This window comes from Passer domesticus, chromosome 12 (genome assembly GCF_036417665.1).
Source record: "Passer domesticus isolate bPasDom1 chromosome 12, bPasDom1.hap1, whole genome shotgun sequence".
Lineage (NCBI taxonomy): Eukaryota > Metazoa > Chordata > Aves > Passeriformes > Passeridae > Passer > Passer domesticus.
In genome coordinates this window covers 5795874-5811507 of record NC_087485.1, presented here as the reverse complement: position 1 = coordinate 5811507, position 15634 = coordinate 5795874, and the positions used below count along the sequence as shown (strand labels likewise).

The 15634-nt window shown below is 38.3% G+C and overlaps 1 protein-coding gene across 12 annotated transcripts in view; it reads left to right on the top strand.

Moving 5' to 3' along the window:
- Positions 1-15634, top strand: part of WWOX (WW domain containing oxidoreductase) — a 475065-nt gene that overhangs the window by 101734 nt on the left and 357697 nt on the right. For 11 of the 12 annotated variants that reach the window (XM_064386760.1, XM_064386772.1, XM_064386771.1 and 8 more), the window contains exons 7-8: positions 4451-4636; positions 8250-8514. In XM_064386760.1, the coding sequence (XP_064242830.1) occupies positions 4451-4636; positions 8250-8514 (451 nt within the window). Of the gene's footprint in view, positions 1-4450; positions 4637-8249; positions 8515-12945; positions 13048-15634 lie in introns of those variants that run through there. The other variant, XM_064386762.1, reaches the window with a different exon arrangement.

The following is a 15634-nucleotide window of genomic DNA, read 5'->3' as shown; positions in this document are numbered from 1 at the left end:
AGAGGTCTACAGTTGCTTATGGGACTTTGGGGATATGGTGAGGCCTTTTCTGTTGAATTTCTGTGTAATTCCAAACAGTGTGAACTTTTCAAATCGCTTGAGAAGTGCCCCAGATGGTGTGACATTCTGCTTCATGGGAAGATTTGAAAGTATTCCCTGTGCATACTCTCTGGTTAACTATTTCATTGCGTTTGAAATGGGAGAACACCAAAGCCAAGAACTCTGTTGACATTTTGGTGGTGTTTGTTTAACCTCCTAGTGCACAGGCTACATTTGTTGAAAAATATTATTCTTACCTTTGCAAATCATCAGTAATTAATTCCCTTGGAAATACCTACTGCTGCACACAGCCAGCTTGGGAGGCTGCTGACAGATCACAGTTTTACATCAGGTGCTAACAAATTGATTATTAAATTTCATAACTAACTGATTTATAGCAACAATTTAATTTCTGTATCTCTCTAATGTATTCACTTGCTGTATTTTCAAATAGTGCAGAGGAGTTGGATTGCTTAGTTGCTTGTAATGGTGAATTGTGCACAGCATGTGAGAGCTGAATGACTTCCCCAGTGCAAAGGTTAGTGAAGTATCACAGGCTTTGTGAAGTGCACAGAATATTAGCTGCATTTCAGCTCAGGTATTCATATTTAAGATTGCCCTGGCTGATTTTACATGCTTTTAAACTTTCACTGAGTTGTAGGCACACTCACCAGCATGGTGAGGGTTTTCTGGGACTGCTGGGTGCCCTGCAGTTGGAGCAGTGTGTTCCTGAGCCTCAAGAAGCAGTGACTACCTGAAATAATGGAGCAGATCAGGTCCCAGTGCCCACCTAAATGGCATTGATATCCCACGTTAGCTCCCTTGGTGGGATGTAAATCATTGCCTGAAGACATTTTAAAGAGACATAGAGGCAAATTTTCATAACACTCTGCAGGGTCCTAGCTGTAGTGTTTCCAAAAAAATCTCATGGGTGTCATGATTAGAGGGAGCACTTGGTCATGTCGATACCATGAGTAAACACTATGGAAAATTTCCTTTTCTGCTGACATCCTTTGTTGGTCTTAGCTGTGCCTTTGATGTAGAATTACAAACTATTTTAAACTGAGGGGGGATTTCTTTTTTTTTTCCTTGGGCTCAGGAGGAAGCCTCATGCAGATTGCAGTAATGTTTTTAATGAACTTGTGAAATCAAGGTCATAGTTCTGCTATCACTTGAAAATACTCCTGTCACAAAGCAAAGATGCAGTGCCAGATGTGTGGTGTGAATTGTCACATATCTTAAAACTTTTGTCCCTGCATAATGATATGTTCAGTGACACAGAGCTGTGCACCACTGAGATTAGAATCTGTCATCTGTGGCTGAAATTCATAACTGCACAGTGCCTGTTACCCAGGTAATCTCATTCATTTCCTGGTGTGCAAATGGCCGGGTCACACAAACTTAGATGACAATTTTCAGTAATTGGACCTTTGTTAGCAGTCTGACGAGAGACACCGATAGCTTAATGGACGTGGATCCAGATCTGAGAGGTGGCTTTTTTCTGAACTGAAATGAAGCACAATATCAGTGTCTATTCAAACAAACCTCTAGGTTTCTTTTCTGTGGAGTTATCTAGGAAAAAAAAACCACCTTTTTTTATTTAGCATTTAAAACCACTAGTGCTAGTGATTAAATAAAGGATCTCTAAAAGGGCATCTGATACAAACTTTTCACTATGTTAGCTTTTTAAATGTTTTTGTATTTATTTTTCTATTTCTTCACAGATTTTTATAATAAAATATTGTAAATAATGTTAATTTTACAGTCTCCTAAATATGAAGTACTTTTACTTTGAAAAAAATAAGAAATGGGCTTTGAAAAATACAAATCTCATAAAATGGACTGAAGCATAATTTTATTTCTTTTATAAAATCCAATTAAATGACCTAAAAATTAAAAAAATACTAAATTTTATCATTTTATAGTTCTGTAATTTTTTTTAATTAATTGAGCTGATAGATTTAAGTATAGATTGTGTATTTCTCTTCTGGTAGTTATTGTGTGATTACTAATAATGAAGGATTTACAGTGTGGATAGGCAGAATATATGAATTCTTTTTGGTCTGTCATTTGTTACTTCATAGTACGCATTACAATTATCAAATAAAATGATGATCTTTTAAAAAGTGTTATATTTTTTGGGAGGGAATGGGGATGGTTTTTTTGCTATTGCTGGTGCATTAATCTGCTGCAGTTCTCATACAGAAGGCTCTTATACCAAAAATTGCATCTGTGTTGGAGAAACTTGTTCCTTTTTTCCCCAGCAGATGTACAAATCTGTAAATTAATTCTTGCTAGAGCTTTTCATAAAGTCTCATAAGAGGTGATGAATCATCCTAAGTTCCATGCCCTCTCAAGCTTCAAGCAGCTTTGTTTTCCTATTGGCATATGCATCTCAAAAGAGGCAAAATGAACTCTGGTTTAAATAATTTTGATAAAAAGTGCCTCAAAAGATCTGTTACATTCTAAAGAACATGATACTGCACAGCTCAGTGAATATCCTGCTTGTGCTGTGTTCAGTGAGGCTGCAAAGATCAAAAAGCTGCCTTTTTTTGCCATTTGGTTTGAACAGAAAGAACTTTGCCTTTGTAAGGACAGTCCCTGTTTATCTTCAGTTTCTTTTGTGGGTGCAGTATGTGTGCACAGATATTCTGTGTATGGGTGTCACTGCCCAAAAGGCAAATCAGAAATCCAGCACTTCAGACACTGAGCTCTCAGAGTGCACAGACGTTTCACTCTGCTTCTGGAGCTTTTGGTTAAAATTTTCCAAGTTGGCAAAGGAACAGATAATAGATTGTTAACTTCTCATTGAAGCACACTACACTGGTAACATCCCATCTGGCTGGAAGACAAAATTTATTTTAATAAGAAAATACAGCCTACTCTTTATACCCATCCTTCTGCATTTCTTTCAGTATTCAGCTAAGGTGTGTTTGATTCCCCCTGAAATGTTTTTTTGAAAACTGAGCTATCAAAATCTGGTGCTTTCAAACATGCCTGAAGGAATATAATTACTTAGGTTTGTTTGACAACCTGGGGCTTCATGTTTCACATTATTTTCCAGAATTCCTTCTGCAGATGCTCAGAGTTGCAGTATACCTGTCCTTCAATCATGTGGGGAAGGGTTCTGACTCTGTGTCTGTGTGTGTAGGGCTGTAAGGAGGCACTTGAGAAGGACAGAGGGCAAGCAGTTATTTTTCCTAATTGTGCTTCATTTATTACCTTCAGAATTAGAGTTTACGTTGTGTGTTGATTTTGTCTCAGGGGAACTGCAGTAAAGACATAATAGGATGGAATAAGCTAAACAAATGTGACAGATCTTAATATTCTGGTGTTAGGACATCACAAATGTTAGTGCAGGAATTTTTTGCTGTCATTATTTTGTGTGACTTTTCCAAATTAAATATACCAGGGCAAGGGATGCCAGCTGCAGGCTCTCCAACCTGAGGCTCTCAGCTCAGGTAGGGCTTGCTGAGGTCTGCTGCATCAGGCTCTGACTCAAGGACAAGAACACACTGTCAGTGCCAAGGTTTGCTCAGAGATGATGCAATCTAGCAAATGCAGATCCATCTGAGGTCTGAGGACCAGAGACTTTGCTGTGTTTCGTAAGGGTTTGGAAAAAGACAAGAAAGAACAGAAAGGGCGTTTGTCCTTGATCTTGCTGTGGAGGTTGGGAAGGCTGCAAGGTGCAGTATCCTGAGATTACACTGGAGACCTCAAGGAATTTGAAGTTTCTGGACCTGTTTTTTGAATGAAAGAGGTATGTGCCAGCCTAGGTTCTTTTCTAGCTTAGTTTTGTGGAATCTTACCCTTTCATTTCAAGTTCATTTATTGTGGCATTTCTATTTTAACTGGGTTAGGTGAGCCCAGTGAGGAAGGATTCCATCTGAAGGATCTCATATGTATTGTATACAGATTTTCCACCAAAGAATACAGCTACTGGAGAATGTTTTTATTTTTCCATCTCAGTCTCGCGTTTTTTAACAGCATACTTCATCAGCTGCTGAAGTATAAAATGTGTACATGTGCCCTTTTACATTGTATCTTTATTTCTTAATCACATGTCCCCTACCAATTGTGCAGGTATCATGTATCCCATACAAGAAAGTGGTAGGAGCTGCTCCTCTCTCCAGGAAAAAATCATTTTCTAAATGCTCCAGATGGAGACAGTTTCCCACCTGGCAACTGGGAGAGCAGCTTATAGTGGTATTTTGCCTTTTATTCTGTACCCTTTCTCCAAGGGTGTGTCACTGTGGGGCTCAGCTGGATCCTGAGTGGGGCTGCTGGAACCACCTGGAATCAGCTCCTTCCCACCAGCCAACCAAACCCCTCACACCAACACCCCCTTCACAGAGGGGTGTAATTACACTTCATTAATTGAGATTTCTTTGTCCTCTTTGAATTTTTTCAGGCCCCTCCACATCCTGATCTGCAATGCTGCCGTGTTTGGTGCCCCCTGGTCCCTGACAGAGGATGGCCTGGAGTCCACCTTCCAGGTGAACCACCTGGGACATTTCTATCTTGTCCAGCTTCTGGAGGATGTTCTACGCCAGTCATCTCCTGCCAGGGTTGTCGTGGTGTCCTCTGAGTCCCACAGGTTGGTGAATGTTAACTTTGGTTTTCTTGGAATCCTTAACCCTTAAAACATGAAACAGTTTGGGCAGAACCACAGAAGTTTCTGAAAATGAAGGTCCTTGCTCTCAAGCATTTGCCTTTGAATGATCTTTTAAAAATAGAAGCATTACTAATGCCTGTGGATGTTTCTGGATTCGACTCTGTTGCTGGATAAAGCATGTTCTAGTTTTACAACAGTATGTAGATATTTTTTTGATCATTCTTTGTGTGAATGCAGATTTTTGCCGCGTTTCAGACCACTCATTGATTTTGTGAGGAGATGGAATAATAATTGATTAAATCTGAATGGCATGACCTATATTGATTTGTCATTCAACAACTTCAACATCTTAGCAAGAAGAATGTGCAGATATTTTAGCAGGAGAAACAATGCAATTAAAAACTGCTAGATGAAATCCAGTTGTTTTATAATGAGAAATTAGGGAATTCAATGTAGACATTAGCTGTATAATTGTAAAATGGGAAGTAGTGTAGTTAATACATATTGCAAACCTGGCTAAGCCTCTTTTGGTAAATTTTTTAATTAAAATGTTAGATGCTCATATTTTATACTGCCAGAAAAAGTACAGTTGGTAAAAAAGATGTTGATGAGGTTTGCCTTATTTCGGATGTGCTTGTGTTTTTATGTTAATAACTGAAAAGATGGTTTTGATTTAAATAAAGTTCCTTGTGCAAAATGAATGCTCCAGTTCTGAATTTACTGAGCACAAACCACAATCTTACTGATTTAGTTCAAGGACTGCAGGATTAAGCCTATAACATACAGCTTTAAACATTACTGTTGATTTCTATTTCAGTTTTGGTCATGTGCAGCAGCTCTAGCAAACTAAAAGGGAGAGTGTGAGAGTGCCTTTTTTTTTTTTCCTCCCCTGCGTTCATATTTCTGAAATGTTTTAGTGACCCAGAATGAAGCTTATTTTTTTTAATCATGTTTCCATAAAATGTAACCCCAGGGACCTGGTAGAGAGAGACCAGCCAAGGGTCGGGCTGAAACCTTTATCACTTCCAAACACAGGGGCTTATGGTATAAATGACACACTGCAGATAGATTTACTTTCACCATTTTAAATTTATGATGGCTGAAATGAAAGGAAGCAATAGAAAATGCCAGTAATAATCCTTCCCACTGTTAAAAGACATGAAATGTCTAGTAATTAGGTGGTAACAAAATCTGGACATCCTTATCTTTGCAAATCACACCAGGTTTGTGAAAGCAAGTAGCAGAGTCCTGTTAGGAGTGAGGGCAGCTACTGCAGGGCAGGTGAGATAGCTCTAGAAATAAATCTGCCAACTCCAATCACTTGCCAGATGTGGAGGGCACAATGGGATATGTATAAATGAGCTGTTATTTAATGGGAGATTATGTTGAATTGTCAGCTTCTTGTTCCCCCTTGTAAGTTTGTATCTCTGATAGTATTTTAAATGACATCTTTGTTTTCCACTGCATTAAGTGCTGTATGTAACCAGGGCTCTCATCTCTGGACATCTTTATCTGTGATTTTGAAAACATTTTGAAAGTGCTCATTGCTAAGTCAGAGAGATCAGCCAAGGCTGACAGAAGCCCATAAGGAAATAAGTAACAGTCTATGTTTGAATAAAATAATTAACACAGCTAGTAAATTTCCCTTTTTCTAAGGAGTCCAAGTAATGTCTTGCAGCTTATCTTATCACTTGGACTGATCGTTGTAAATAACTGTGCTTTCCCCACCCCCCAGTCTGTTTAATGGGAAGAAGTTTATGTAAGGAGTTAGTTAGGTATTATTAGGTGGTCGTTCTTTCTGACCTACTTGAGAACCCTGAGCCTTAAACCATGTCGTAAAACAGAAGTGTTGGTATCTAATTACTTCCATAAACCTTGACTGGATCTTTTTGCTGGAGTCAAGACCCCCTGTTAGGGGAAAAATTAAGTCCCATGTTTGCAGAAAATGCTATCCTGCACTGCTCCAAGGCAAAATATTTATTTGCCTCTTTGGTTCTTTGTTCATTTCTACTTACTTCTCTGGACTCAGCAGAAATGGATTCTGTTTAAATTAAGCTTTTGGGTACTTTAAGCCCATCATATTAAAATCAGAATAATAAGTAGGTTGACTTTCCTTCTGTCTTTATTTCTGTGTTGTTAATTTGATTGTACAGCCCTTATTCCCCTGAATTCATTGAGATTGACTCACATAAGCACACTTGCAGGACTGGACTCAAAATATGCCCCTGTGTTTCTTTTATGCAGTAACACACAAAGAGTTGTATTTATAGATTATTTTTGGTGTCGTAAGTGATTACTTGTGGAATGAATATAGGAAATTCCTCCCAGAATAGTCCTCTTAATTTCAGAAATGTATTTTATCTAACTGCAAATTATGAAAGAGAAATTTTGTTGTTGAAATTGAAGGGCTAATTGTGCAAGACACAGAACATCCTGGATTCCTCTTGAGTTCAAATACTCTATTGCTTTTCTCTGAGCATATTATAATTCTGCTCACAGAATGAATGTAGAAATTCCAGCTGATCTCTTCATTTCTGGGCATGAGATGCAAAATTAGTAAAGATATTTTAAAACATTTTTCTAGTGTGTACTATAATTATGTTTATCCCTGTTCTCCCCAGCTGATTCTGAAAAGTGAGTACTAAAAAGAGCTTGCTAAATCCTTTTTATTTTTAGTAGCTCCTCTGAATGAAACATAGATCTGTAACTAAATGTAGTGTTATTTTCAAATATTAAGATATACCAGTAAATTAATAAATGAAATTGTAAGAACTGGGAGGAGAAATGCTTTATGGAAATTTCCTTTTCTTCATTTAAATGTCTTTAGAACATTCACTACTTTGTTTCTTTCCTTTTTTTTTTAATAACAAACAGCTGGTGTTTAATGACTCTGTCAGACCCAATTAAAAAACGTCAACTAGTTACTTTGATTTGTGTTCAGCCATGCCATGGGTATACTTAAAAACATTATGCTCTGCCAGAGCTCATTTTGGCTTTGTTTACATTTATCTTTTAAACATATAAGACTATCGATGGCAAGTTACCAAGGTTATAACCCCTTTATATTCATCAATTTTTAATCTAAAAAAGAGCTTAAGAGGCAGTGAGACTCATCCATAGTTACTTGAACACTTAAATGCAAGTGTGTGAGCACTGGATGAAATGATCAGGGGATGGGAAGAAGGGGAAAAGATGCTGGGTTGCTCTGCTTTAGTGCAGTTATTTTATTCTACATTATTTCCTCCAAGCTGATCATGTTTTTATGGATATATGGCAAAATCTGCGTTTTTTAAAAATAATTTAAAATAAAGTGATTCGTAAGTTACATACAATGTCTTTATACTATCAAGGTGTTTTCTGAGTTGTTTTTGTTTATTGTTTGCTGTTTATAGTGATCTAATAATTTTACTGCCATATTATATGGGACTGTTCCTTGGGTCTCAGGCAATTTTCAGTAGATGCTTTCAGCTGCTAAATAAGGTGCTGTTTTATGTTGGCTCTGGCCAGGATCTACTCTTTTGTCTACCTTTTATATTGTTCTTAATGAGAGTGAAATTAACTCTGGGGTATCTAAGGCATATTTACTGTTTCTCAGATTTACAGAAATTAACGACTCCTCTGGAAAGCTGGATTTCAGCCTGCTTTCTCCATCCAAGAAGGACTATTGGGCTATGCTGGCCTACAACCGCTCCAAGCTTTGCAACATCCTGTTCTCCAACGAGCTGAACCGCCGCCTCTCTCCCCACGGGGTGACATCCAACTCAGTCCATCCTGGAAATATGATTTACTCCTCCATTCATCGCAACTGGTGGCTCTACACCCTGCTGTTCACCTTGGCTCGACCTTTCACCAAGTCCATGGTAAGTGAGTGCCTTAAACTATTTTGTGCATCTTCATTTTTTCAAATCGGGGCAGCAGAGTTGTGAAAATCTAGTTGTATGTATCTGCCTCTTGCCTTTTATAACCATGACCCTGATTTTAATGGCAAAAAATCATGCCAAGACAGTGCTCTAGAAGAGGATTCTTCAACCACTTAAGGTTTACTTTGATAGTCTTCTGCTAGGGAACCTTCTAAGATGGAATGCATGACCTTGTTTGCATATATGATCTTCACTGTGATTAAGTAGATCCTGTGTCTTAGGTGTGGGATAGTTGAGAGTTATTTCTGTGCTCAGGATACATAAAACATCAAAAAAATTGCTTTGGCTTTTAAGTGGAATATGTTGACTGCATTTTTTATGTAAACAGATGCCCTAGTTAGAAAAGATACTACAGCCATTATTAATGGCTGAGGGAAAGTGCTTTCAGTGGTAAAAGCACCTTCATTCATATTTAAAAAAAAGCAACAACCCAACAATTTTCTTGATTCTTACAAAGTGCTGAAGACAATGGGTGTTTTCCATTTGTCTCCATTGGGTTTTGGACTGGAACCACGACATAATGAAAGGCTTTGCAGTTCTTCATCGCCAAGGTTATGAGTCTTTATTATGTAAGAATTTGCAGCACCTCCAGCACTTGGAGGAGTTTCTCTGATGCTTTGAAACTCTGAGCCAATTATTTATAAGGAGTCCAAAGTATTTTTTAGGCAGAGAATGACATTTACTTCATTGAGAATTGGTTTCTTTTAACCTTATAGACTGTTTCTTTCCTTTTTTTCACTGACCAAGAAGGGTGTTCCCAAAAACAGGAGCAGGGAGAAGGAGCCTCCCTTGAATGTTTGCTTCTATGAATCAGGGAAATAGAGATCCATACCCCTGCAGAATCTTAATTTATACTGGGATAACATGTGTGGAAAGCAGAGGGTGTTTAAAAATCTGATTACGTGTCCATAAAAGAAAAATACTGGCTCTTCAGTAAGACCTGTGGAGCAAAAATATAAACACTCCAGTGTTGACCAGGTGTCAGCCAGGAGGGCCCTCACACCTCCAACCTCTGGCTGCATTTTGCAGCCTGTATGTAGGCAATGACTATTTATGTCCACAAGATTGATATGTGAGTGCTCTGGCACCTTGGGACAAGTAATAATATCTTTCAACAGCATGGTTTTTTGACCAGGACCTATAAAACCATGTCTCTGCTGTGTTGGGGATTGTTTGTAAAACAAATTCTTAAGTTCTCCTGAGAATGTGTGAGTGAATGTTATCAAAATCCCGTGAAAAGGATCCAGTCTGTGGATGTTTACGAATTGTTAGTTTTATTTACTCTGACATATTTTCACAAAGGGAACCCTTTGTGTTTGTTGCTCAGGGAATCTTATCCTCCAAGGAACAAGTAAAACACTGATGTCAATTTTGAATTCTTTAAAAGAATTGATAGACTTTAAAATAGTGTGTATTAATGGGTATTACATATAAGAGAATACAAAGCACAGGACAAAGATATCAGCACTGAATAACAAGTACACTCTGGTCCAACCCAAATCACTTCTGCTAAGTCGTTCATGTTTGTAGTTCACTGAGGTTATTTGAATGTCATGGTGGAGGATATGGGCTGAAGTTAAACATCAGTTTTACAACTCATATTCTGATATGAATTATGTTCCCCTGAACTCTACCAATGCTTCAACAGCCAGTAAAACCAGAAAAGTGCCCCTTCCTGGGTATGCAAGCAAGCTGAGCTAAAGTTCTCAACATCATCAGTGTAAGAGGTTCTATTTTAAGGCTTGTAGGGAGCAAATGAGTTGCTGCTGCTGCTTCTTTTTTAGGGATTGTGCTGTTATAATCTTGGAATAGACTTTGTTGGGGATCTTTTTCTGGGTTTCCTTTCCGTGTTTCTGTGGCAGCTCACCCTGGGGTTCAGATGAGTGCTTTGGTCAGAATGTTGGGAGTGATCTCAAAGCTTTACAGCTGCAGTCCCAAGGTGGTGAGCTGATTGTCCCTGAGCCTTCCAAGGATGTCTGCATTGCACAATGCAGCATGATGCAGCAGCATTTAAAGCAGTTCCAGCTGAGCTGGGCCCATCACTGGAGCTGAGATTGGAGACGAGGTTGTGTGGGGAGAGGGGAGGTTGGGCAGCCTCCCCTGGACAAGGAGCCACACAGAAATGCCTGGACCTGTTTTGGTCTCTGAGGCTGTAGCTTCAGCTGCTGCAGCATTTTGGTGTGTGGAGATGCCAATCCTTCCTGGAGCCACTTTGAAACTGTTTGCTATGTCCTGATCTATGGGCTTCTGGACTCTAATAATATAAATATATATCTATATACACATACACACACAGAGGTACTGCAGGTGCACATACCTGATTCTAAGGCCTTTTTGTATAATTGTGATATCCAGGAAGTACTTTGAAGTAGAGCAATGGAAAGTGAAGACTATTCCTTTCTGTCCATTGAAATGTGAAGTCCACAAGGATTTCTACACAGAAGTTTAGAAGAAGTATTTTGTAGAAAGAAATCGTTGAAATGAATTGCCATTTTATTATTGAAGTAACTGTAGTTCTACTAATGTCAAAAGGCATCTTTTTTATTTACCACTAAGTAGTTACACAGTAAGTTGGAGATGCTTAGATGATCATTAAATGTCAATTGAAACAAGTGGCCACTGTAAAAAAACAAATTGGAAGAGAAGCTCTGAAAGTAACTGTGTAGGTCATGCTTCTATTTAACTGGTTTGATCTAGGGTTCTAGGGTTTTGGTTTTTTTCTTTCTACCTCTTTTACTCACATCTCTCCCTCTGTCTTTAAAAACTGACTTGACAAAAGTTTGACTGAGTTGGTTTTTTTGTTTGAAATAAATGCTAGTCATTCAGAACCCATCCGATTTGTCATTATTTACATGCAAGTTTAAAGTTAAATATATTTATTGTAAGTTTCAAGCTTACACTGACTGTGGTATCTGGTGTCACCCCCAGGTGATTTTCAGTGTACAAGGGCATATAAAATTATAAGCAGAGTGCCATTATCACACACTTGTGATAGTCTTACATAGACCCAAATATTTTTGTTGGCAGGTAACAGAGCAGAAAGAATATCATGTGTTGGAGTAGCAAGAGCTTAACAGATGTTTCAGTGAGCTGCATTTTCAAATCCTGTCACATTAAGAAATGGCTGGGGTTTGGGGAAGTTCTGAGACTATTGGGTTACATTTCCTGTTGCAGTGCAAAGCCAGCCATTGTGTTGGAGTTTTAGCAGATGTGTTACCCCCTTTTAATGGTTGGGAGTAAAACATTGGTTCTGTTGCTGAGATATAAATTACATTTATAAAAGCTCAACTTGTCACCTTTGAAAGCAGTTAGAAGTAGTAAGACAACTCTGCCCTTAATTTTTCACTGTGTAAGACACAGATGCTTGAAGTGCTCTTTGATTTCTCCCTCCTCCCCCCAAGACAGTAACTTTCCAGAATTGGATTTTATATTGAAATTATTGCTATTGAGAATTATAAGGAATATTTCTAAGGGCCTAAAAGTCTTCTGCATGTCTAATTTTGATATAAACCCATAAATTCTTGTCACTGGGATATTTTCCCAGGGGTGTTTGAGGCAGTAGCCCTGTGTTGCAGTGTTCATGCAGGCAGGAGCAAACCCCACTGCCGACAATGACTTCACTGGCTTTGCTTTTGCCATAAGTTGCAAGTATCTAGATTTAAATTCCATGTCATGATTTCCTTCCACATCTAACATCAACTCAGAAATGTTATTCTGGCAAGAAATCAATCTGCATCTACAGGAGTGACTGCAACCTAATGATCATATCTGTTTGCTTTTGATAGAAGCCCAAAAGAGGCCCTGCAGCCTCATCACCTCTTTGCTTTCTCCCCTGTCCTTTGCTGAAGAAGCTGGAATTACCCTTAGAGTTGGGGATAGAATTCCCTTTCCAAGCAAACATTTTTTTTGCTGTCCAAAGATCCGTGTGGGCTGTGTTGAGTTGATGTTGGCTGCCAGTTCTGAATTCACAGTTCAGGCCAAATTTTGCCCTCAGCTGTGCCTGTCCAGCCCCAAGAGCAGCCTGGGCAGGGTGGGTATGAGCGTGTTCCAGCACAGAATTTGGCCTCTCTGTCCTTCCTTAAGACACTGCTGAAAAGGCACTGGAGTTTCTTGAAAAGCATGAGGCAGTTCGTTTTGGAAAGAGCTTCACAGTTCAGCTTTGATCAAAATAACAGTTTCTGTTCTCAGACTGAGTTCTGGGCAGGAAGTGAAAGAGGATGGGAGAGTGAAAGGGAAATAGCCACCTACTGGATATTAGCACTTGTAGAGAGTGAATAAATCACATGGGCACTTCTCCTGGTTAAGGGATTAATGCCTGAAGTGTAAATGTTCAAGTGATGCTAAGCCACAGCTCTCCTTCTTAACATGCAGGTTTGTGGACCTTGCCTCCAGTACCAGGGATGGACAATTATTTTATTGAACCCTGATAACATGTGCTTCCTTGCACAAAACTCCTGAATTGACTGAACTGGATAAAAAGGCTTTTGTGGAAGAACATTTTGATTTGTTGTAATAGGATTGTACAGAGATGCCTCCGAAGTAGTTGTTGATCATTTTGCGTGTCCTATCCAGCCATAAAATGTAATATAACCTAGTTTATTATCAAACTTACATTTAACTGATACATACTTTAACTTGCTGCTAAAATAAATGTAGCATGAAATATAAGGGCAAATTAAATTTGTCCCCTGTAACCTACACCACAGGAATGGAAAGTCTCTATGGAAACTTATCCCTGTGCCAAAGTGAGCAGGTCAGGGCTGCAGTGACCACAATGGAGCTCAAGGCCATGGAATTTATGTGTCCAGCATAGCCTTATAGCTTTTTGTGGAGCAATTCTGTTTTTGTCCTGTAATTTTGTGGAGGAAAACAAGGACTTTCTTCCTCTCCCTGCCAGATCCTTGCAGAATTTCAGAATGCTTTGTCAAGTGTGTGGGCTACAAGGCAGGGAAATATTTGTTCCTTGATGTTTTATACTACATGTAATCAAAGCAAAGTCAGTGTGCCGTGGTTCTTGTATCATGACCCAGTGAACTGTTCCATCATAGAAAGATACTCAAACTTTATCACTGAATATTTGAGATTTTTTAACCAGCAATGAGTTTTGAATCACTTTTTATAGAAAAACAATCCCTAAAAAGTCTTTTTTGGGAGTTGTTCATCGTGGGGAAGAGGCGTTGGTACTTGCAGTACCTAAAGGAGCCCCAAAGGAGCTGGAGAGGGACTTTTTTCCAAGGGACAGGACAAGGGGGAATGGCTCCAAACTCAATGTTTCCCCGTGAGGGTGGGGAGGCCTGGCACAGGTTGCCCAGAGAAGTTGGGCATAATGATGATCCACACAGCTGAAGTTCAGCAAAAGAAATATTTTTGCATGATGGTTAGTTTTTGTTTCTTTGACCCTTAAATTTAAAATCCTGAGCCCAAAATTAAAATGGTAAAAGTAATGAAATTACATAATTGAATGTTGTTAGTCCGTGTCATTCTGTGATCATAACTCACAGAGCAATATAAATTTTGTGGATTCTAAAACATGGTTTATCTTTCCTCACATTTCTTTTTTCAAGTTTCTATTTATGAATGGGTAGATGTTCCGGAAACCCCAAGCTTTTGTTGGCCTGGGTAGAATAGATGAAATATGAAATTAGGTTTTTTTTTAAAGAATGTAGTGCAGATCCTGTGTTATGGAACTGTAATTAAAATACTATTTCTTAATTGGGGGATGCAGTCCTTAGTTACCTTATTTCCCTAGAACCCCTTGGATATCTGAGCTGCTTTATTGTACCATGGTCTTATCATTTCTCACTCTATCATCTTTGAAGAGGTGCCATACCACTTTAAACAGTTCACCAATCAGTTTCAGATGATGGCTTCTCTTTAATCATTTACATCCAGAGAAAGTCAAATATTCCTTAGGAAGCCAAAGTAATCTAACAGAATGTATAGTGTTTGTGCAGCTGGATATCTTATTTATTTGAAGTTCTCAGGGAAATCTCTTCTGACTTTACAAAAAAGATGGAAGAGTAAACAGCACCAGCGTCCAAGTAATATGAGCTAGAAAGTCCCTTCTTTTAGAGAAAAGTCATTTAAAAAGTATATTTGCAAGATCCAAAAATAATAAAGTATATCAAATGCAGAGTGCTACATAATGTTTTTTCAATATTCTTACTATTTTCACATGTGTGTATCTGTATCTGTGTGTATGTACCCACATATCTATCCATCAATAGAGGTGAAAAATATACTTGAGTCTTTAATATAGTTCTTATTCCTGAATAGGTGAACACAATAAGAGTCTGTTTCTGAAAAAAAGATTCATTTGTTTTTTACTGTGTGACATGTCATTTATCATCATGCTGGCATTCCCTGGACATAACTGCATAACTGAATTAACATTCCTAAAAACTTCCTTCCAGGAAAATTATTGAAAATATGCATGTATGTACAGAAATATGAATATTTCTAGGCTTTTGGGAGGTATCCCACTGTGATGCTAATAGTGTTTCTAGTTCCTGTCAGTTCTCTATTCCAAAGTTTGTTGTGTATATATAGTTTTTTTTTTCCTTCTGAGGAAGCTTTGGGAGAATTTGCTGGGATGGTTTTGTTGTTTTTGGTGTTGTGTGTTGGTTTTTTGTGTATATATATTTTTTTTTATTTTTTTATTTTTTTTGGTGTTACAGATGCCAGTGTGGTAATTTCCTTTTTTTTCTTCCTAAAGGCAAGACTCAAACTTGCAGGATGTTCCTTGCCCAGCTTAGAGCATTGGCCAGGTTTCCATATAGGGGGAAATAGGTCTGTGGTTTGATGGGACTGTTTTAGGGAACCTTTTCAGTTTTTCCACTGGATATTCACTGGCATTTTGTACCTCACTACCTTCCATTGTAAATTACTCTGAGAGTTATTGAAAGGATTGAGTTAGATACTGGTCAAATCCTGAACTACTTTCTACTGTAGTCCTAATAATTTTATTGTCTCTGTGCCTCCTTTCTAGGAAAGGGCTTGTGTGTTTCTAAAGAAAGAGAAGAAAAGGGAATATATGTTCCAGAAAAATTAATGAAACGGA